A 23,689-nucleotide genomic window follows, 5' to 3' on the forward strand; every position below is an offset into this window, starting at 1 on the left:
GAGACACAGGCTGACAGGTCCCAGAATTGGAGCTGGAAAGAACTAGAGCCCTAGGTGCCAGCAACGGCTGAAGGGCGGCTGCAAGATGGGGCTGAGGCATGGGTGGAAGGAGGCAGGAATATTAAGCCATGTGGAAACCAAATTCTTGGGGAAGGCTAATGTTACCCTCTTCTGTGGGAAAGGACAGAAAGGTTGGGGCAGGGTTTTAAAAAATAAATGGTTAGCCGGGCGCCGGTGGCTCATGCCTGCAATCCGAGCTACTCAGGAGGCTGAGATCTGAGGATCACAGTTCAAAGCCAGCCCGGGCAGGAAAGTCCCTGAGACTCTTATCTCCAATAAACCACTAGAAAGCCGGAAGTGGCACTGTGGTTCAAACAGTAGAGCGCTTGCCTTGAGCTGAAGAGCAGAGGGACAGCATCCAAGCCCAGAGTTCAAGCCCCGCGACCGACCAAAATAAATAAATAGGTGATCAAACAGTAAAATATGTTAATACACAGGGGTAGAGTCCCATGGTTTAACTCCTTTGAACAATTAACTGACAGTATGCCAAAATGAATGCCAGGCAGCTGAAACATGTCTTATTTAAGGAAAGTGGGGGTTAGGGGTGAATGTATGGATAGAGGAATGGTGGGTGAGTAGTCATATACTACTACTAACAATATTCAAATATAGTCACATACTTGAATATAGTCATAATAGTCATAATATCACGTATCAGGAAATGGAAGGAGGAAAGGAGGGGACAGGCAGGGTTGGAAGAGATGGGATGGGAGGAAAAGGATGGAAGGGGTGACACCCATCACCATGCATTGTACACATAAACTGCACATTGGCCCCAAATCCCTGTATACAACTAAAAAACAAAACATCTTTCCCAGCCAGGCACTGGTGGCTCACCCCTGTAATCCTAGCTACTCAACAGGCTGAGATTGGGGATCACAGCTTGAAGCCAGCCTGGGCAAAAAAAACCTCATGAGATGGGGCTGGGAAAGTGGCTCAGTGGTAGAGCGCTTGCCTTACATGCATGAGGCTCTGGGTTCGATTCCTCAGCACCACATAAAGCAGAAAAAGCTGGAAGTGGCGCTGTGACTCAAGCGGTAGGGTACTCGCCTTGAGCTGAAGAGCTGAGGGACAGCGCCCAGGCCCCACGACCGACCAAAAAAAAAAAAAAAGTCAGTGAGACTCTTATCTCCAATAAACCACTCAGAAAACTGGAAGTACAGCTGTGACTCAAGTGGTAGAGCGCTAGTCTGAGACAAAAGAAGTTCAAGGACAATGCTTAGGCCGAGTTCAAGCTCCAGGACTGGCACACACATACAAAGTCTGGACGTGATTAAATGTCCAGGAATAGGAAAAAATAAATAAATTAGGCCAGAGCCATATGGTAAGATGTTACATGGCCAACGGAAAGTTTTTTAACTGGAGAGATGATCACAATGTATTTAAAGATAATTGCTGCGGGGCTTAGTGGAAGAGTGCTTGCCTAGCATGCATGAAACCCTGGGTTTGATTCTCCAGTACCACATACACAGAAAAAAGAAAAGAGAGAGATAATTGCTGCAGCAGCTGGCAGGGACTGGAGAGGAAGGCAGGGAATACCTACGATCTTAGCACTCAGATCATTCATGGCCAGCTTAGGCTTTATAGCAAGACTATCTCAAAACAAAAAAATTGCTACACACACACACAATTACCATACATTGATTGGAGCATGTCATTTATACACAGAATCTGCCCCCCCCCCCCCAAAAAAAAAATCACAATACATGTCCTGGTGGCTCACACCTGTAACCCTAACTACCCAGGAGGCTAAGATCTGAGAATCACAGTTTGAGGCCAGCCAGCACAGGAAAAGTCCATGAGACTCATGTCTAATTAACCACCAAAAAAACAGAAGTAGAATTGTGGCTCAAAGTGGTAGAGCACTAATCTTGAGCAAAAGAGCTCAGGGACAGTGTCTCATGCCCTAAGTCCAAGCCCCAAGACCAAGCAAAAAAGAAAACAATAACAACAACAACAAAAAAACTAAACAAGATCACAAGGTTAGAAGTTTATCTTTCAGTTGTGAGGACATACACTTCTGAACTGTTTCAAGCTGAAAAACCAATTTTTTTTTAATTTTCTTTATTTTTTTGTCAGTCGTGGGGCTTGAACCCTGGGCCTGGCACTGTCCCTGTGCTCTTCAGCTCAAGGCGAGAACTCTACCGCTTGAGCCACAGCACCACTGGTGGTTTATTGGAGGTAAGAGTCTCACGGCCTTTTCTGCCTGGGCTGGCTTTGAACCGTGATCCTCAGATCTCAGCCTCCTCAATAGCTAGGATGACAGGCGTGAGCCACCGGCGGCCAGCTGAAAAAGCAATTCTTTTCTAATTGGGAAAACAGTGGTAGGAATGGATGGTTCACACCTGTAAGTAATTGTAGCTACTCAGGAGGCTGAGATCTGAAGAATAAGATTCAGAGCCAGCTTGGGCGGAAAAGTCCATGAGACTCTTATATCTCTCATTAATCAAGAAAAGCTAGAGGTGTGGCATAGGTGGTCGAGAAAGAAAAATACGCCATCCTTTGTTTAATTTTTTGGTGCTAGGGATTGAACCAAGGTCCTTGACAGGCTAACTCTGTGCTCTACCATTAAGCCTACCCTAGCACAATCTACTTTTTCACTTCTACCCCAAAGGCCCCCTTGGTCAAAGTTTTCCCAGTCTCCAGTTGTAGTGGCCCTGGGGCCCTGCACACCGTTCACTTACCTGTGAGTGCTAGGGAGTGGCTGGGAGCTCGGCGGTGGGAGAAGAGGCCCGCTGCAGTGCCCGCTGCAGTGCCCGCTGCACCCCGAGAATGGTGGAGGCATCTTCAGGAGGGGCATGCTGGTGGAGGGTAAGTGGGGACTTTGACACGGCCCTGGGGGGTGGGGGGCAGTGGCAGCAGACACAGGGCACTCTGAAGCCTGGGCAGGGAAAGATGTCGCTGGGGTGTTGGGGAGCAGGTGTGGGTGGGGCGGTGAGCCAAAGGAGCCAGGATGAGAAGGGAGGAGAGACACTGGCTGTGGGGCGTGGCCCGTGGGGCTGTTAGGGGGAGCAGTGAGGTCTGAATGCTGGTGGTGCTCCGAGATGGGGAAAGCCTCACCTGTGGGTGGAGTGGAGAGAGAGAGGTCAGAACTGAGAAGCCCGCGGGCTCACTGCCATGGCCCCGCTCAGTGTGACTGGAGCACACACACAGCCTCTCAGCCTGGGAATCAGTGCGGGCAGCAGCTTATCTGGACAGGTGTGAAGAGACCAGGCCTAAGGGAGACGGCACTGGGGATGCTGGCCCTGAGTAGGGCCACAGGCCTCTCTGCTATAGCGCCACCAGCGAATTGACATGCTCTCTGTTCTCTGGGTCTGCCCAGGACCTGGCGGTTCACAGGCACTTCTCAGGCCTGGGACAGGAGCTGCAGCAGGCCTCGGCTCTGCTTCTGGGACACGCAGACCAGAAACCAGTTGATGCCTGACTCTCAGAAGGCCACAGATTTCAGAGGGGAACTGGGGAAAGGTTCTGATGGCACTCTGCCTCATAGACCAAAGTAGCTAGAATTACAGACTGCTCAACTCATCTAATTCTAGGGCCAAAACCATTGAAGAACTCTGGCCAGGTGCCGGTGGCTCACACCTGTCATCCTAGCTACTTAGGAGGCGGAGATCTGAGGATCGAGGTTCAAAGCCAGCCCGGGCAGGAAAGTCCCTGGAGAATCTTATCTCCAAATAATCACCAGAAAACCGGAAGTGGCTCAGTGGCTCAAGAGGTAGAGCGCTCGTCTCGAGCTGAGGAACAGTGCTCAGGCCCAGAATTAAAAAAAAAAAAAGAACTCTGCCTCTCCATTTAGAGGTAGGACAGTCATTCATATTCATGTCATAATTTGGGAATTCAAGGGATTTTTCTCTGGGTCTCTGAGGAATAGCCTAGAGTCCAAAAAAGGCTTCTACAGCTTCCAGCTCTCTCATCAGTAGGGCAGCTGGCACTGCCAGTCTCTGGTGGAGATCGAGTTAGTTCTTCACCACCCCTCAGGTGGGGAAAATAGGCTATCCATCGTGCTGTAGAGCAAATGTTAGTGACCTAAGTCCTACTGCCTTCCCTACGGGCCCTTCTGCTATGAGAGCCAAAGAAGCCCAGGCAACCTTTTCCCTGCAAGCACTATTTAACTTCACAGTTCAGGAAGAGCTGCTTCACAGAGACAGTCAAGGCCTAGGTTCTCCTGCTGCATCAGAAAGCTCCATGCTTTATTATCTAAATAACCGATCCCTGATGAGAGGGAAATGCAGCCACCTACACCGAGGAGTCACCTCTCTCCCGAGCTTAGAGACTCACCGGGGATGGCGGGACTCCCAAGGGAGCTGCCTGGCATGGCCCCCGCTGTGTGTGGGGAGTTCCACAGCCCCGAGAGCTTATGTGCAGACAGGAACGAGCTGGGATCCCAGTCCCCTGAGTTCCCATGGCAGGAGGAGGAAGAGGAAGATGAGGATGATGAAGAGGAGGACGAGGAAGAATGAGAGTCACCCCCACAGGACTGTGACTTGCAAGATGAGTGTGACAAGGAGATCTGGAAAGGAGGAAGAAAAGGACTCATGTCAAATAGTGAAGCTGACCCTTTGCTGCCTCTGTTTACCCCCCTAGCATACTCTGTCCTCCAGGCTCTTGTGCTGTTGCCAAAGCACAATTAGAGCAACCCAGGCTGAAGTTCAAGCAAGAGTCAGGCCTGTGCAGGGAGGGGCTGTGGTGAGCTCAGTTCCATGGACGTACAGCTAAGCCTTCCTGTGAACATGGGCCTCTGGGGAGTGGGAAGAACAAGAATGATGTCTTTACACCAGGAATCTTGGAGGTAAAATGATCCTGGGGTTGACACTGATGGCTCACGCCGATAGCCCTAGCTACTCTGGAGGCTAAGATCTGAGGATCAGAGTTCTAAGCCATCCCCCTCAGCAAAGTCAGTGAGACTGATCCCCAATTAACCTCCGAAAAGCTGAAAGTGGCGCTGTGATTCAAGTTGTAAGGAGTGCCAGCCTTAAGCAAAAAAAGAGACAGTGCGTGGCCCTGAGTTCAAGCCCCGGGACGGGCACTATATAGATAGAACCGTCCTTGGCAAGAGTCTGCAGGGAACGAGGGAGGGCCTGGCCGCCGCTCATGGGATGGCAGACTGCCAAGCTCCCAGCTATGAGATGCAACGGACTGGGCTACATTTCCAACTCGTCACCTTTGCTCTCTGGCTGATACTGGTTGCCTTCCCAACTGTCACAGACTTGCGGTGGCCAGGTGACAAGGGGGCAGGATGGCAGTCGATGGGTATCTATGGGCGGGGAGGGGGGGAGGGGAGCATCTTGTGCTGAGGGGTTTCTCCTTCCCTTCATTGGAACCAAAGCTGCAAAGGCTGGGTCCACGCAGCCGTGCACGGAGGGACCCTCTCAGCAGCAGTTACCTACCGCCACTGCGTGTTCTCGACCCGTCTGCCTTTCGTCTTCTTCCATGCTCTTCCGGCAACTCTGGCAAACCCACAGGGGCATCTCGCCTAGGAGATTCTTGACGAGCTTTGGCATGAAGTCAGGGGGCAGCTTCTCACCCTGCAATACCAGTCCGTTTTGTGAAGGGCCTTCTTCCCAGCCTTTTCGTTCTCGATGACACAGCAGGCAGCAAGTCTGCACAGACTGGCTGGAGGTAGGGGGAACCTGTTCAACAGACAGACATGGGGTTTCCCGGGGGCGGGGGGGGGGGAGGGGGAGGTTTTCCTTAGAGAAATGCCAGTGGTGTTCGGAATACCCCTTATTATGTGCCAGGCACTAGGTTAGGCACTTAATCAACACAATTTAGTTTCAGTCCTTGTAGCAGCTCTGCAAAACAAGGTGTTCTTACTTGCATTTTTACTTATTTTTAGATAAAGACTTCAAGATGTTAAATCAGTTGCTCAGGGTTACAGAGCTGGTGAGTGGCTGAACCTTATTGAGTCTGACTCCAAAGCTCATGCCCAGATGCCCTAATGCCCAGATATCCCCAGGTCTCAAGGAACTAAAAAAAAAACAGATGGATGAGCTGGGAATGTGGCCTAGTGGTAGAGTGCTTGCCCTTAGCATGCATGACGCCCTGGACTCAATTCTTTTTTTTTTTTGTCGGCCATGGGGCCCTCAGCTCTTCAGCTCAAGGTGAGCGCTCTACCACTTGAGCCACAGCGCCAATGCTGGTTTTCTAGTGGTTTATTGGAGATAAGAGTCTCACAGACTCTCCTGCCTGGGCTGGCTTTGAACCGTGATCCTCAGATCTCAGCCTCCTGAGTAGCTTGGATTACAGGCATGAGCCACCGGTGCCGGGCTTGGATTCAATTCTTTGGTACTACATAAACAGAAAAAGCCAGAAGCAGAGCTATGGCTCAAGTGGTAGAGTGCTAGCCTTAAGGAAATGAAGCGGTAGAGTGCTAGCCTTAAGGAAATGAAGCTCAGGAACAGTGCCCAGGTCCTGAGTTCAAGCCCTAGCACTGGCAAAAAAAAAAAAAAGATGGCTCTTTCCTGTCTGGCATGTCTAGGAAAGGTCAAGACCCTATGGGAGGAAAGGATGCCTTGAGTCAATGCAGTTTGGGAGAATATGCACACTTCTTTAGGATTACAGAAATGGTTTGAAGTTTGTAGAACTAGTAAATATGTGTGTATATATCTATGTGTGTGTGTACATACATACATATATGATATAAATTTTCCCCTCCTGGTCCTAGGGCTTGAAATCAGGGCCTGGCACTGTCCCTGAACTTCTTTTGCTCAAAACTAGCACTTTACCACTTGAGCCACAGCACCACTTCCTGTTTTTTCTGAGTGGCTTATTGGAGATAAGAGTCTCCTAGACTTTCCTACTCCCACTGGCTTCGAACTATGGGCCTCAAGATCTCAGCCTCCTAAGAAGCTGGGAATACAGGTGTGAGCCACCCAACTCATGCTTTCCTTCCCTCTATCTAGATATGTATGTATATAAATGTGTGTGTGTGTGTGTGTGTGTGTATATATATATATATATTTTTTTTTTTTAAGAAGCACCAGCTCAATTGAAAATTGGTGGATATGTGCACCAGACCCTGGTGCTCCGAGGAGGAGGCAGGAGGGATGGTGGAGTCATGCATTCTAATCTCAGCTCCACCACTATCAGCCAGATGACCTTGAGCAAGTTATTTAACTGTGATGGAGATGCCCACCTACCTTGCAGAGCTGTTGTGAGGGTGGCTGCAAAAGCAGGTGAAGTGCCTAGCCCTGCACATGCTGGAGCGTAGGCCCAGCACAGTCAGTACTTGGTCTGTTTATTTCCCTCCTAGGACAAATCAAACCCAGAAATATAAGACTGAAGGCTTTCTTTGAGATTGAGGGGTCCTGACTGGGAGACTAATCGTATTTGGATTTAATGCCCCCAATTTACTGGCTTCTCCTGCAATTCTGTAGTTCCCCTCCCACTGGCCCTGCGCATGATCTCATCACTCTTTGGCCAACAGAACATTAGCAGATGTGCTGCAAGCGTAAGCTTGAAAACTGCGTACATTTCCCGTTTCCATGCATAGCTGGGCTTGCTCACTCTTGGGCCTCTAAGGTGTGATCAGGCTGGCTCCCAGCAAACTGGCCAAATGACCAGAGATACCTGAGGGAGCCCAGCTGAGATCAAAAAGGCCTGCCCAGATCAGGAAGCAGACTCAAGGAAAGGTAAATGGTTGTTTTAAACCACTAGTTCTTTGGGTAGTCTGTTCTGCAACAACAGGCGACTCTGTAACCTTCCCAAGTTAACCCTCACTGGGTGGTTATCTATCTACAGCAGGTGCCATCATCTGTGCTGGGAAATTAGCTCCACACAGAGCTGGCATTAGGCTATCCTTGAACCTCCAATGTTACAATGACATTCACCTGGGCCCATCTCGTTCCTTAAAAACAAAAACAAGAACAAAACCCAAAAGTGTAATGAAACGTAGCGGGGGAGAACAAGAGTACCAGAGATACAGCTCCTGCCAAGGGGATGTCTTATTAAGCCAAGTAGTTCATGTAAACTACCTAAGACGCCACTGTGGAGAGCATCTCACAGAGGGTAAGGGTGGAGAAGGATGGTGTTCACAGACATGAGAGCAAAGGGAGGCCTTTCCAGAACTGCATTCCACAGCTGTAAAGTGCAATATGGGCTCTTAGTGGAGGAGGGGAGGCCACTACAAGTCTCTTTCCCTACGATGAGAATAACACTATTAAAGCAAACTCCAAATAGGAATTTTACCACAATAGTTCTGTTTCACTTGGGTTCTAAAGTAATTACATAGGATGAAAATCTTGTATGAGTAACATTATTTGAGATATACATATATAATATATACATATATTTGGTATAGTATGTATTTATTTGGTGTTAACAGGGAATCAATCCAGGGCCTCTTCTTATGACTGTAATATACAATGTATATAGTTTTACAGGTTTGGGCAAGAATTGAATTGACTAATGCATAAAGCACTATACCAAAAAATGCTTTTGTTTTCTTTTAAAAAGCAAACACGCAAGTCAGGTGATCGGTGGCTCGCACCTAGCTACTCAGGAGGCTGAGATCGGGCTTAAAGTCAGCCTGAACAAGAAAGTCCATGAGACTCTAACCTCCAATTAACCAAAAAGCTGGAAATGGTGATATAGCTCAATGTGGTAGAGCACTAGCCTTGAGCATAAAACTGAGGGATAGTGCCCAGGTCCTTAGTTCAAGCCTTAAGACCCATGTGTATACACACACATACACACACACACACAAGCAAACATACAATTAGTAAGTGTGTGACCAGTGAGACTGTACTTAGTGTGAAAGTACTTGGGAGCACTGGGGTGCACTGGACACACTTGCTTGGGCAGTAACCCTGGGCCACCATCATTTAACACTGAATGGTACCGGCCAAGTTCTACTTCTAGACTGCCGTAATTTACCATCTGTGCGGTATTGGTCAAGTTTTACTTACCCTGTTTACTCATCTGTAAAATGGATCAAGTCCTAATTTGTAGGGTCAACTAAGAGTTAAATTCAATAAAGCATCAAATCCAGTGTTAGGCACATAATATTTTGCTTGACAGGACACTTGTAACATGACCGGGAAGAAAGGGAAACAATAAATGATCGGTACTTTGTAAGAAACAAGAATCTTTCACAGGCAACGAATGCATGGGGACTTGGACATCTCAATCTCTGCCCTCAATTTCATGAAGTCAAATGCCCAAGTTCTCCAAACTACTCTATACTTCCAGACCTCAGCTGGATGGGGCTAACAGCCCAGCATAAATGCAGACTTCTCTAGGCATTCCTAGGAGACTCTTCCGATTCACCTCCCCTCTCCTTTACTCACCAAGCACAAGGGCCTTGGTCATAGCATTTGTGCCTTCCATCCTAATTACTTATCTGTTCTTCTGTTCCTTCTACTAGGCACAGGCATGAGGTGTGACTCCAGCCTGGATCCTCCTCTAGAAAGCACAAGTCTGGCTCAGGGCATAGGCTCAGCTGGGCTTATGGTTGCTAGAGCAGATTGGGAGATGTGCTCTACAAAGGGTAGAGACGGTGTGGTGTGCTTGAAATTACTGCTCCTGGGGGCTGGGAAGGTGGCTCAGTGGCAAAGTGCTTGCCTTGCATGCATGAGGCCCTGGGTTCAATTCCTCAGCACCACATAAGCAGAAAAAGCCGGAAGTGGCGCTGTGCTTGATGTGCTAGAGCACTAGCCTTGAGCTGAAGAGCTGAGGGACAGCACCCAGGCTGAGTTCAGGCCCCACGAACCACCAAAAAAAAAAAAAAAAGAAAGAAAGAAAAGAAAAGAAACTGGAAGTGGCACTATGGCTCAAGTGGTAGAGCGCTTGCCTTGAGCTGAAGAGCGCAGGGACAGCGCCCAGGCCCAGAGTTCAAGCCCCGCGACTGACCAAAAGAAAAGCAATTACTGCTTCCCAAGGAGAAAGAGCCACATCTCCCCCCTGGACTTGTACCTGAATGGTTCCAATTTCTATTGTGGAACGAGGATGACTGCCTTCTTTAGGGATGACACGATGTCCTTCCGTTAATGAAAATAATGAGCCAAATTGATACACAAAATAAGTGATCTGCTACCCAACGGAAGTCACTTTACAGTACACCTATTTTCCAGGATAAAGAGAGAAACTCCAGACTTGGAAAGCAATTTAAGCTGTAGCTGAAGCAGTAATACCACCTACACTGCAAAGTTGCCCAGAGGACTAGTGACAATAGAGACAAAGCTGGCAAGCTTGAGACATTTGGGAGAAGGTGCTCAACCTACTATCTAGGCCTAAGGAGCTGCTGTACCCTTAACAAATCTACACTGGACATGGGTATATCCGCTATCCTCTTTGAGTTTTATACTTAAATCCTTCTTTCATGCTCACTCAGGGGCATCCTTGATACTTATGTCTTAACCCCTAGATCCTGATGCTTCCTCTGGTTTCAATGTGCTGTGCAGCAGGTAACTTTTCTCTCTCTTCTATCTTCTCTCCCACCATTTTCCTCTTTCTCCTTTTCTTTCTTCCTTCCTTCCTTCCAGTCCTGGGGCTTGAACTTCAGGTGCGGATTTTTTTTGGCTCTACCACTTGAGCCATGGCTCCATTTTCCGCTTTTCGGTAGTTAATTGGAGATGAGAGTCTTGCAAAACTTTCCTAGTAGGCTGACTGTTAACCACGACCATTCGATCTCAGCCTCCTGAGTAGCTAGGATTATAGACATGAGCTACCAGCATCCGGCTTTTGTTGCTGGTACTGGTGATTGAACTTAAGACATAGTTGAGCCCCATCTCCAGACAATTTTGTTTTTAGTCTGTTTCCCAGACAGAGGTCTAGCACGTTTTCTGGGGCTGGCCTCAGACCAAGATCCTCATAGGTCTACCTCCTGAGTAGCTGGAATTAGAGACGTTTTTGTTTTTGTTTTTTTTTTTTTGTCGGTCGTGAGTCTTGAACTCTGGGCCTGGGCGCTGTCCCTCAGCTCTTCAGCTCAAGGCGAGCGCTCTACCACTTGAGCTACAGCGCCACTTCCGGTTTTCTGGTGGTTTATTGGAGATAGGAATCTCAAGGTCTTTCCTGCCCGGGCTGGCTTTGAACCGCGATCCTCAGATCTCAGCCACCTGAGTAGCTAGGATTACAGGCGTGAGCCACCAGCGCCCGGCTGAGACGTATTTTTTTTAATGTCTGGCTGAGTGTGTGCTGGTGCTATGGCTTGAACCCAGGCTTTCTCATTCACAGCTGCATTCTCCCACTGGAGGCACACCTCCACTTCTGACTTCTTGCTAATTACTTAAGAGACATGAGTCACTCTAGTTTATCTGCCTGGGCTGGTTTTGAAGTTAGAATCTCGATTTTCAGATTTCAGCCAGCAGCACCCAGCATATGGTTGTTATGGGTTTTTTGGTCAGTTGTGGGCTTGAACTCAGAGCCTGGGTATTATCCCTAAGCTCTTTTGCTCAAGGCTAGCACTTTACCACTTTAAGCCACAGCTCCACTTCTAGTTTTCTGGTGGCTAATTGGAGAGGAGTTTTAGGGGTTTTCCTGCCCAGGCTGGCTTTGAACCTCGATCCTTAGATCTCAGCCTCCTGGGTAGCTAGGATTACAAACATGAGGCATTAGTTTTCTAAAAGTGGTCCTGGGGCTTGAACTCAGGGCCTGGGCACTATCCTTGAGCTTCTTTTTGCTCAAGGCTAGCACTCTACCACTTGAGCCACAGTGCCACTTCCAGCTTTTTCTGTGTATGTGGTACTAAGGCATTGAACCCAGGGCTTCATGCGTGCTAGGTACTCATTCTACCACTGAGCCCCTGGCTTGTTTTTGATAGGGTCTCATTAACTTTTGGCTGGGTTGTCCTCAAATTTGATTCTCTATCTACATTCTAAGCGTTGGGATTATATGTGTGCCACTCTAGCCCATCCTTCCTCCATCCTTTGCTTTCTTCTTCACCTTTCTTTTTGTTTTTGAGATTGAGTCTCGCTATTACATAGACCAAGCTGGCCTCAAAGTTGCAATCCTTCTGTCTCAGCCTCCTTATTGCTGGGATTGCTGGGACACAGCACCACACCTGGTTTTCTCTCTGACATTTTCATCTTTGCTTAATTGCCAGAGGGGGTGAGAATACTAAGCCCTGGTTTTGCTATGTTTAGGCAGTAAAGCACCATTCCTCCAGGTTTGTGGCTTGAAAGAAACAAACTCTAGGATCAGGGTTTTTTTTTTTTTTTTCTTTTTGCCCATCCTGGGGCTTGAACTACAGGGCCTGGGCACTGTCCCTGAGCTTCTTGTGCTCAAGGTTAGCACTCTACCACTTAAACTACAGTGCCACTTCTGGCTTTTTCTCTCTGTGGTACTAAGGAATCAAACCTAGGGTTTCCTGCATGCTTGGCTCTACTACTAAGCCACCTCCCCAGCCTTAGGATTCTCTTTTCCTGCAATCTCTTTTCTGGTCCAAGACCAGAACTTGAACTTGATACCTGATGCTTTTACTCACTGGTTAGTGCTCTGCCAACAGAGCTCTGCCTCCAACCTGACTGCAGTGTCTTGCCATTTTCTAAACTCTGACAAAGATGGCCTCTCGTGCATTGAAGAGTTAGGTCAACCCAGGCTTTGGACTCATTGTTCTCTACTATAATTCTAATCACCTGGCAGAGTATTCCCACAAAAGGAACGTAGTTAGTAAATCTTCATGAAATAAATAAGAACACCCAGCCATTTTTTTTTTCATCTCAAAGGCTGATGGAACTGATTCTTATGCCCAGCAGTCATAGGCAACAAAAAATTGTGCCAGCTCACTTCAGATTAAATTTCAGAACTTCTGAAGTCTCAGGTCTAGCCTTAAGCAAAAGATGGAGGAAGAAGAGGAAAAAAAGTTCTAGGGGTTATGTTGATTTGGGATTTGCTCAGAAAGATTCCAAGATAATTCTGTTTCATTCTTCCAGTGCAGCCAGCATCTTTGGAGAGAGTGGCATTATCAGAGGAGGATCTAAGTAGTGGCATGTTCATCCCCAAAGCAGCCAATGAGCCAGGTGAAGTCTAAACTGAAGCTATTTGGATTCATGGGGCTGGAGTCTATAGCCATTAAAACCAGTATATCAAGGGGCCAGGAATGTGGTCTGCCTAGCATGCATGAAGCCCTGGGTTCAATTCCAGTACATACACAGAAAAAAGCTAGAAGTAGTGCTGTGGCTCAAGTGGTAGAGCTAGCCTTGAGCACAGAGCTCAGGAACAGAGCCCAGTTCAAGCCCCAGGACTGGACGGACGGACGGGGACACACACACGGACACACACACACACACACACACACACACACACACACACACACACACACTTTTCCAACTACAAATCTATGTGAGGCTGGATTTCCTTTTTCATGTACTTCTACAGAAGCATATTGTAACAGTTGAACAGCAGAGATAAGAATTTAGCTTAGCTGGGCGCTGGTGGCTCATGCCCATAATCCTAGCTACTCAGGAGGCTGAGATCTGAGGATCTCGGTTCAAAGCCAGCCCAGGCAGGAACATCTATGAGACTCTTATCTCCAATAAACCGCTAGAAAACAGGAAGTGGTACTGTGGCTCAAGCAGTAGAGCGCTAACCTTGAGCTGAAGAGCACAGGGACAGCCCCCAAACCCAGAGTTCAAGCCCCACAACCGACAAAAAAAGAAAAAGAAAAAAAGAATTCAGCTTAATTTTATTAAAGAAGTTTGCAAAACTAAAAAAATGTTTTGTTTGGAAAGTACTTTTTTTTTGGGGGGGGTGGGGGTGGTCCTGGGGCTTGAACTCTCAACTCTTCAACTCAAGGCTAGCGCTCTACCACAGCGCCATTTCCAGCTTTTTCTGCTTATGTGGTGCTGAGGAATCGAACCCAGGGGCCTCATGCATGCAAGGCAAGGCCTCTACCACTGAGCCTACCTTCCTAGCCCTGAAAAGTATTTTTTAAATAAAACTTTTGTCAGCCATTGGTGGCTCATACCTGTAATCCTAACTACTCAGAAGGCTGAGCCCTGAAGATCACAGTTCAAAGCCAGCCTGAGCAGGAAAGTCCATGAGACTGATTTCCAACTAACTACCAAACAGCCAGGAATGGCTCTGAGATTTAAAGTGGTAGAGCACTAGTTTTGAGCACAAAAGCTCAGTGACCAGACCCTGAGTTCAAGTCCAAAGACCAACACATAAATAAATGACTACATTTTATGCTAGCAAGTGATGTGTTTTTCTTTTCTTCCATCCTTCCTCCCTTCCTTCCTGAGACTGAACACGAGGCCTATTGCATACTAAGCAAAGGCTCTACCACTGTTGCTTTCCAGTCTATGTGATCTTAAATGAACTAGTGACTAAATATCTTTACACTGTCTCAATTTTAATACTTAACTTTGGTAAACACCAGCAGATCCAACCAACAGAAACAAAAACTTTGGGCTGCTTCGTAATTTCGGGACTGTTTAGAGCCTCTGGCATTTTGGAGATTGCTGATGTGGAGCTGCTAGGGTGCCAGTCGCCCAGTGGGTGCTCATGAGAACAGAATGGCTATTCAGAATGACATGGTTTGTGCCAGATCTGGACAGAGCTTAGGGCATGACTCAATTTTCCAGCTTGGCCTTTCTGTCCACAATTTGGCAAGTGTCAGGGAATAATGCTAGTCACTACACCAGGCAGGTGCCAAGAACTGCCTTGGATGGAATTCCCAACATTCAACCTAGCCTCATTCCTCCCAGGGGTTCCTTCCAGTCCCAAGGGCTTGTGTATGTTTGCACTGGATTTCCCCAAGACACACACTCTTATCTGACCAGCTGCCCTGCAATAGGTTCCAAATTCTATTCTGAACTGACCCAAGAGAGTACTCTCTCTTCTCAAAGCTCTGAACTCCAAGGGCCTCCTTGGCACCAGGCAGGTTGAGGACAACAGCAGGAACTAAAATTCTCTTTGAGAAGTTGAGAAAATTAATCAGCCTAGAAAAACTCACCAGGCAAGTAATCACCATTCACTCCTCCACTCATCTACCCATTTCCTCATTCAACAAATGCTCACAGCTCTGATCTCATTCATGCCAACCTCACCACTGAAGACCCTAAGTCAAAGCTTTGTCAATGAGGCTTTTGCTGGATTGTCGCGGCTATCACGCTGTGTACAGATGTAGTCTTTGTCTGTCCCCAAGTCCCTGGTAGGACGTGAGGTCTTTGGGGTCACAGGGTAGATCTTGGTCATTTACATGTGCCCAGGAACCAGGCATGGCTTGCGCCTGTCACACAGCCGGCATTCACTGGGTAAATGAACGCTGAAAGCCCGTCTGGCTCATGCCTCAGCTTCTCCATACAAAGGACATACTTTAGAACACGGCCAAACCAGCCCCTGTCCCAACATGCCATACAGAAAGGCCTGGCTGTGTCACTGTCGTTGTGGTAAGAAGCCGATCAGAGCAGAGAGCCTCACACCATAACAATGCAGGCATTGAGAACTGCAGTGAACTCTTCAGGACCCGGTTATACCTCAGTGGCCTGGAACTTCTACCCAAACTTCCTGGCCCTTCCAGGAGGTAGACAACTGCTTCACAGCCCAAGACCAGTTGGCCGAGAATCTTCTCTGGCGGTACAAGCTGAGACAAGGACAGGGTGGTGAGGGTGGCTGACCCTAGTGACCCTCTGTCACTGCAAGCCCAACCACCCCCCTCACCCCCCCACCCCTGCCACCGAACTTGCGTCTTAGGTGCAAGTAGCCACAAAAAGGGCCCAAGCTGCTCATTAACCTGGAACGTTGGGTTAACTGTGCTCTGCTATTATAACTATAGCATGGATTTCTCATGGTGGGGGGGGGGGGGGGGTGAGGGGAGTAAGCATGAACTTTGGAGAAAGTTGTGAGCTCAAATTCTCATTCTGTCATTTGCAGTATGATCTTGGAATGATCACTCAATGTCTTTGAACCTCAGGTTCCTCAATTTATGAAATGGGAATAACACCATACTTCACAGAGTTGTGAGGACAGAAGGAAATAAATTATATAAAGTACCTGGCCTGGGCCTGGCACACAGTAGGTGCTCAATACCCGTTAGTTTCTTTCCTCTTCTGCCCTGGAAGAAATGACAGGGAAACTTACTAAGTGAGACTTGCCCAAACCAAATTGATTACTTGAAGCACAGGACAGAGGACCAGACAAGTGACCTTCAAGGTCTCTTTGAACCCCCAAGTCTACATTATATAACAGGGCTATCATTTCCTAAAAAGGACTTCCAGGGCTCACAATTTCTCTGGTCTCTTCTTTCTGCCTTAGGTTCCCCATATCATTTTTCAGAACAGAGATCTTCTTTTATCACAAGGAGAGGGGAATCAAAAGGGAGACAACTGGGAATGGAGGGGAAATGGAATAAAAGTATGTTTCAGGGCTGGGAAGGTGGCTCAGTGGTAGAGTGCTTGCTTTGCATGCATGAGGCGGCCCTGGATTCGATTCCTCAGCACCACATAAGCAGAAAAAGCTGGAAGTGGCGCTGTGGCTCAAGTGGTAGAGCACAAGCCTTGAGCTGAAGAGCTGAGGGACAGCGCCCGGGCCAAGTTCAGGCCCCACGACCCACCAAAAAGAAAAAAAAATGTATGTTTCCTGTCACTACTCAGCTGGAAGCCACCTAAAGATTGAGGGATGAGGGTAGCATCATGGGTACAGAAATGAGGAGCACAAACTCAGGCCCCTTGCCAGGACACATACATGCCCTTCCTTGGTCCTTTTCTGCTTTTGCTCACCCTGCCGTGAAAGAATACTGAACATTCCTTTCCTGCTGGTTTGTCTCTTCCTCCTCGTGAGGTCCTGCAATGGAGGTTCACATTCTCCTAAGTCCACAGACAGAAGAAACTGGGCTTGCCCTGAAATGTCCTATGCTTTTTGTGTTTTCCTAGAATCACTGATCACATACATTCTAGTGTTTAAAATTTTTCTTCTCTATGATATCGTGAACTTTCCAAGGGCAAGGGCCAGGTCCCCAAGAGTCACTGAATTCCAGTCTAGGCATAGGTAAGCATCACAGGGATAGGGAACTTTGGTTCTGCGCAGGACCATTGGATATTTATAATATTCAAGGGCCATACAAAAGTAGCAATCTAGGCAAATGGTCTCAGAGAAGCATATAAGCAAGTGTGTCCCATCCTGTACCAATGATCTTGCGTGGGAAACTCCCCACCCCCTTACCCTTCCAACAGAAAATTAGTGGTGGAATATTATTAGCTAGGCAAAACCAGAGAAGTGGGGGAAGGCTTCATTTTTTTTTTTTTGGTTGGGGGAGGAAGAGAGTTGGATAAAGCCTAGGCCTCACACATGCTAGGCGGTGCTCTATCACTAAACCATATTCCCAGATACCTCTCCTCACTTTTTAAAAATTGGTTCTATTCCTCCTTATGGAAGAACAGAACCTCCCGAGGAGGAGCAAAACCCTAGGCCTCGTCAGCAGTTACCAGACCCAGCCACATTCAGTCACCTGGAGTAATCCAACAACATGGGATTCCTCGGCTCCAGACTTGGAGACCATAGTTCTGTAGGTCTGGGATGGGGTCCAGCAGAACACTGATGATCAGATGATTAGTCAGGTGGGGAAAGGGAGCTGTGAGATTGAGCAACCACAGCTGCCTTTCCCACTGAGTCTACTTCCTTGCACGCTACCAGAGGATCTACCAATGCACATCATGTTCACTTTCAGGCTTCGAGGCTTTCACTCCTTCCTCACTACCCAAACCACTTCGTGTGGTGGACCAAGAGCCAGCTATAGCCTTTGCAGTCTGATTTCTCCTGCTTTCCAACTGAGTCCAGCTTGTTTCTGGCTCTTTGTATACCTCTTCCTTTCTTAGCCTTCTTCCTCTCACCCTTGCTGTTCTGAATAACTGTTCAACCTTGAGGACCAGGCTTCCAGAAGCCTTTTTGGACCCAGTCTTCTCTGTATTACAATATGCTGGCATTCTCAGCACTCAACACCTGTACTGAGTACAGCACTGCTGGGGCTAAGTGCTCAACAGGCAGAACTTGTTTGGGGGGGAGGGGAGGGAGCGGTCAGTCATGGGGCTTGAACTCTGGGCCTGGGCACTATCCCTGAGCTCTTCAGCTCAAGGCTAGCGCTTTACCACTTGAGCCACAGTGCCACTTCCAGTTTTCTGGTGGTTTACTGGAGATAAGAGTCTCAAGGGCTTTCCTGCCCAGGCTGGCTTTGAACCATGATCCTCAGATCTCAGCATCCTGAGTAGCTAGGATTATAGGCATGAACCACTGGTGCCCAGCTCCCACTGCTATTTTTTTTTTTTTTGGGTCCGGTCATGGGGCCTGAACTCAGGGCCTAGGCGCTGTCCCTCAGCTCTTCAGCTCAAGGCTAGCGCTCTACCACTTGAGCCACAGCGCCACTTCCGGCTTTTTTCTTTTTGCTTATGTGCTGCTAAGGAATCGAACCCAGGGCCTCAGGCATGCAAGGCAAGCGCTCTACCACTGAGCCACCTTCCCAGCCCCCCACTGCTATTTTTATACATGAGAAAACAAAGCAAGAAGCTGAAACACTATCTAAAGGCTAGGATTTGACAGAACAATGAAACCTGTCAAGATTGCTTTAAGAAGGGAGGGTAGAAGAGAGTGAGAGGGGGAAAGTTGCTCAGGATACACTGTGTATATACATGGGGAAATGTCACAATGAAACTCTCCTTGTACAACTAACTATGCTAATTTAAAAACCAAAGAACTTAGCACCACTGCAATTACTACATTTGCTAGACCATGAAATCCTTGTGGCCAAGAAGCACGTCTCATTCCTTTCCGCCCTCACAGCTAGCCCAGGGCCCGGCACAGAACGCAGGTCAGGTAGTGTCTGCAGAGTCGGTGCCAGGTGTGAAGACGACTGGGTATCAGAGCACGTGTGCCATGGCTGGCCTGAATGAATGCATGGAGGCCTGCCAACCTGGCCCAGTAAGAGTGGCGGGCAGGAGCAAAGTCATAGAAAACTAGCTTTTCAATTATCATTTGGCTTAATAGACATGTAGGAAGCACGTAAAGACCACACACAATATACAACCCGGAGACAACTTAATTAAAACACTCCCTGCTTCCAAAAATTCTAGGCACAGTAGGCAAAAGCATTAGGAACCTAATTCATCCAGCTGATATCAGACATTAAGCCTGTCCTCTGGGACATTATATGGAAATTTAAAATTTTAAACCTTGAACGTGTAAGTCTTCATCTTCCAGGGCTCTTGGCCTTTTTACATAGTGAGTCTTTACTTGAACGTGTAAGTCTTCATCCTCAAGGGCTCTGGGCCTTTTTACATAGTGAGTCTTTACTGCTTCACAAAGAACTACAGGAGGCAGGCATGTCCTCAGAACCACCTCCCCCTGCTGGATGTGAGTGGTGCCTTAGGAAGTGGTACTTGGGTAGGCAGGGACTCTCAGATGGAGATCCTTGAGGGAAGGGAACACCTGGTCCTTCTGGGCATCCCTAACAAAATCAAATGGTCTTACTATAGAGATTGATCATCTGATCCTGTTCCTTAAGGGAACAGATTTATTCTGAGCAGAGAGAGAACCAGGTCTCTAGAGTCCCTTTAAACTAAACTGGGCAGTCCCAGAGGATGCTGTAGAGAGGAGAGAAACAAGTGCTGGGGAGGGATAGGATGAGCTCATTCGGGTCAGTCTCCTGGGGCCGAGTGCATACCTGGCCTGCCAGCAAGGCAGGCTAGGAAGCCTAAAGACAGCAAGGAGAGCTCTCAGGCTTTGTCTCGCCGCCCAGCACAGCTCATGTCACCTCAGAAGACTATGTACAAGAGGCTCTGCAGCTTGCTTTGCGTTCTCTTGGGAGGCTGCTGGTGAGGTTCAAATGAGGGAAGAGACAGACAGCATCACAGAGGGAGGCAGCCCTGGGAGTTTAATTCAAGCCAGTCAATACTGTTCCCATAGCTTCCTTCTACTGCTATTAAATTTTATCTGTGCTTCTCCTCTTGAAGTAAAAGGGAGTTGGGGTTCTAGGAAACAGCAGGTTTAGTGGCCTAGAACTAGAAAGATTTGGGGTCCCACATTTAAATGTGTACAAGGGATGCGAATGATGGAAGGGGCCTGGATAAAACCAAAACTTCAGGGATTATGGAGCACATTCTACTTAAAGGCAGCAGCTGCTACTCAGACTTACAGATTGCCTTGTGGAGATGGGGGCCTGATGTCACCAGATCTTTAGAGTTTGAAGAAGCACAAATCTAGATCTGTGACAAACATTTTGGTTTCTAAAATACTAGTGCACATTCAGATAAAGATAAGAGAAACAGAACAATGTTGGAGTTGGACCTCAGAACAAGTAGGTAGACTGAAAGTCTCATTTAGCTCCTTTGGTTTAGGTAGACAAATGACACAAAGTTTCACCTCTCTTATCTGATCTATGTCTGTTAAGACTGGGTTGACTGGCAGTGGGAACAAGAGAGCCTAGTTACTGGCAGAGCGATGACTAACCTCTACTCTGTCACCAGGTACTTTTTATAAGGGCACAAAAGCCTGTTTCTCAAATCCAGACTCTACTCCAGCAAACAAGAGGGGTACAATCAGAACAGATTTTGTCAATGTGTTTTAGTTCTGTGGCTATTACAAACTTCCCACAGTATACAAGAGTAACTTTTTTGTTTCACATCTATCGTGGGAATCACTTGGTCAAATATTAAGTATTTCTGTTTGTTCATCTGAAAAGCAGAGAAACCACCTTTATACCCCTCAGGTTTTCAGGGGTATGATATGATGGAGACTGCCAGGGTTCTGTTGGCACTCTCAGAGTTTAGATGTAAAAGCAGACAAGGAGTTACATTAATTTTGACAGATAATTTTTGATAGATACTGAGGAGAAATACAGGGAAGGTGAGAAGATGAGAAGGCTTGCCTACTAGGGGCATGCTTTGGTGGCAGAGCTCCTATGCAGCAAGACAGAGACTCTGAGCTCAAACCCCAGTACAGAGAGACAGACAGAGACAGAGAGAAGAGAGGAAGAGGGAGCACTAGCAAGGCATGACAAGTGCCTCGTTTGAATAAATGAACTGGCAGGTCAAGCAGTAGAGCAGAGGAAGTAGTGAAGGCTGTTAACTCTGGGGAAAGACGTGCCCTCAAAAATTAAACTGAACACACTGGGGAAGTTTTTTTTGCACATCTGTGTGGCAGGAACTCTCGTGTTGTATGGCAGAATGGGAAGGAGAGAACAGAACAGACAGTTCTGTTTCTCCCCTTTCATCTCTCCCTGTTGGATTAATAGTGCTCCCAGGGGAGACCGGGGTAGGTCCTGGAGGGAGGAGGGAGTCAGACCTACCATGGACAAGGGTTAGCCTAGAGAATCTCCTCTAGATCTATTGTCAGCCCAGGGTAAGAGGTAGGGGTAAGGCAGCTCTGCTGACACAAGGGGTTAGATTTTCACTAATTAAAAAAAATGGGGCTGGGAAGGTAGCTCAGTGGTAGAGTGCTTGCCTTGCATGCATGAGGCCCTGGGTTCGATTCCTCAGCACCACAAAAGCAGAAAAAGCCAGAAGTGGCGCTGTGGCTCAAGTAGTAGAACGCTCGCCTTGAGCTGAAGAGTTGAGGGACAGTGCCCAGGCCCAGAGTTCAGGCCCCACGTCTGACAAAAAAAAAAAAAAGTATTGTCATCTGAAACACAAAGGAGACCAACACCAAAACTGGGTTACCATAAGCACAGGTTCTGGGCTGACTCATTTTCTTTCACCTAGTTAGCTCGGCTCTGCCAGGCTGGGTGTGGAGGATCGGATAATCCACACAGTCTGGGTCCCTGTGCAGTTCAAGCCCGGTGCAGGGGAGCAGACAGATCAACACGACATTTCATCACAGAAAGAGGGGGGAGCGGGGTCAGAAAGCTACTGTAGGGAAGCACAGAGGGCTGTGAGCACAGTGGGATCACTGGGGCCCAACTTGGGGAGGTCAGGGAAGGCTTTCCGGGAATGACACCCCAAAGAGCATCCCCACTCACATGCACAATTCCAGAGATTCTACTAGAAGGCTGTCAAGAGCCATGCCTTCAGGCCGCACCAGCCTCCCAGAGTCCCCTGCTGCCCGTTGCAGTGTCTGCAGAGCCAAACGCATCTTCCGCCACGCCTCATCCTCATCCGGGCGCTGCCTCCGACCCTCCAAGACTCCTGCAGAGGCCGGCCTTCCTGGGCAGGCTCAGCCAAAAGACCAACTCAAAACTCTTTTGTCAGAGTAAGCTTGGGGGGGGGGGAGCCACCCAATCCCGGGGGGAGGGAGGGAGGAGGGAGGGGGAAAAGCACAACCCTCCCAGAGCTCCGGTGTGGCTTCTGCCACCACCCCAAGCCTCTCAGAGAACCACTGGCAGGGAGGGGTACCTCCTAAGATCTCCTTTTTAGCTCAAAAGAAGAGTGACCTTCTTCCAGGTGGCAAGCTGGAAGCTTTCTAGAATTCTCCTACTGCTGGCTCACAGCAGGATTTGCCAAAGGGGGGGGGGGAAGAGGAGGGGGAAGGGAAGCGCCTTGTGAGTGGAGGGTGGATTGGGGGGGAGATAGGGAAAGTTTGTCTGAGTTCCCTTCGAAGGACCGTGGGGGGGTTGTGTGTGTGTGTGTGTGTGTGTGTGTGTGTTGGGGGGGCGAGGGAGCTGCCTGGTTGTCACTCCAACTGCCCCAGGGGACACACACGCCGGTGACACGGCAGCACGGGGGGGGGGGGTTAAAGGGAGATGTGGGGGGGAGGGAGAACTAGAGGCTGCGGCGCCCTGATTTGGTCTGGGGGTGCGGAGCAGATGGGGTCCGAAGAAGGCGGAGAGCCGAGAGCCGAGCCGTGGCCCCCCTCCAGCACCACAGCCCAGCCCCGGCGGGTGCGCGGCCAGCGCGATCCGCTTCGGCCCCAGCCTGGGGGGCATCGGGGAAGGTGGGCCAGCATCGTGGAGGGCGCGCCCCCCCGGGGAGGGGGGAGCCTCCGCCCGCCCCGCCGGCCGGGCCGGGGAGAGAAGGCCTCGGTCGCGGCCTCGGGGGCTCGGGCGGCCGCGCCGGCCCCGGCCCCGCCCCGCTCCCGGGATGGGAGAGCGCCCCGGGCCGGCCGAGCCGCCTCGCTCGCTCCTACCTGCGGGCCGGGCGCCGGCTGGGGCTCGTCCTCCTCCCGGGGCCCGTCGCGATCGGCTTCCGTCGGCGCCTCGGGGGGCCCAGCGCCCGCTCCCGCGTCCGAGCTCGGCGGCGGCTGGGGTTCGGGCGCCTGGGGCTTCTGCAGCCCCGCGGTCCGCGCCCTGTCGCGCCGGCCCGCGCCGCCGCTCGGCCTGCTCCGCCTCCGAGTCATGCCGCCGCCCGTTCGCGCCGCTCCGGCCTCCCGGTGCACCCGCTTCACCCGCGCCGCCGCCGCCGCCGCCGCCGCCGCTCCCCTTACAGGACAACAGCCAATATGGCGGCGCCCGGCGCCCCTCAGCCCGCTGCCAGCAGGTCAAAGGGCACGCGGAGTCCGCGCCGACGCACTCGCCTCGGAAGCCGTCGGCGCCATTTTTCATGAGGGCATTGCCCTGAGTGTCCCGGGGTGTTGGCCTGGGAGACGCCCTCCCCCGACACTGCTGGGTCTGGAAGGGCCGCGACCTCCCAGCGGAGCGTGTGCAATGCTGTGGCAGCGGGCCTAGGAGCTTAATAATAGCCTGTTCGTCGGGGTAAGTGGATACATTGCTGCCAGTGTGCTTTGACCACAGCCCCTGACGACACCTCTCCCGGTAGCACCTGCAGGCAGG

General features: G+C 49.4%; 1 protein-coding gene across 7 annotated transcripts in view; it reads right to left on the bottom strand.

Annotated features, from left to right (window-relative positions):
* The window catches only part of Fam193b (family with sequence similarity 193 member B), a 36,226-nt gene extending 12,970 nt beyond the window's left edge, over positions 1–23,256 (bottom strand). For 4 of the 7 annotated variants that reach the window (XM_042667108.1, XM_042667107.1, XM_042667106.1 and 1 more), the window contains exons 1-4: positions 23,047–23,256; positions 5,448–5,690; positions 4,339–4,570; positions 2,745–3,120 (exon numbers count right to left, since the gene is read on the bottom strand). In XM_042667108.1, coding sequence (XP_042523042.1) covers positions 2,745–3,120; positions 4,339–4,570; positions 5,448–5,690; positions 23,047–23,256 — 1,061 coding nt within the window. Of the gene's footprint in view, positions 1–2,744; positions 3,121–4,338; positions 4,571–5,447; positions 5,691–15,993; positions 16,027–21,943; positions 22,204–23,046 lie in introns of those variants that run through there. The other 3 variants (XM_042667110.1, XM_042667109.1, XM_042667111.1) reach the window with 3 other exon arrangements.
* Positions 23,257–23,689: the final 433 nt, after the last annotated feature.

The sequence above is a fragment of the Dipodomys spectabilis genome, unplaced genomic scaffold (assembly GCF_019054845.1).
Source record: "Dipodomys spectabilis isolate Male_0828 unplaced genomic scaffold, ASM1905484v1 ptg000375l, whole genome shotgun sequence".
In the NCBI taxonomy this organism is placed as follows: Eukaryota; Metazoa; Chordata; class Mammalia; order Rodentia; family Heteromyidae; genus Dipodomys; species Dipodomys spectabilis.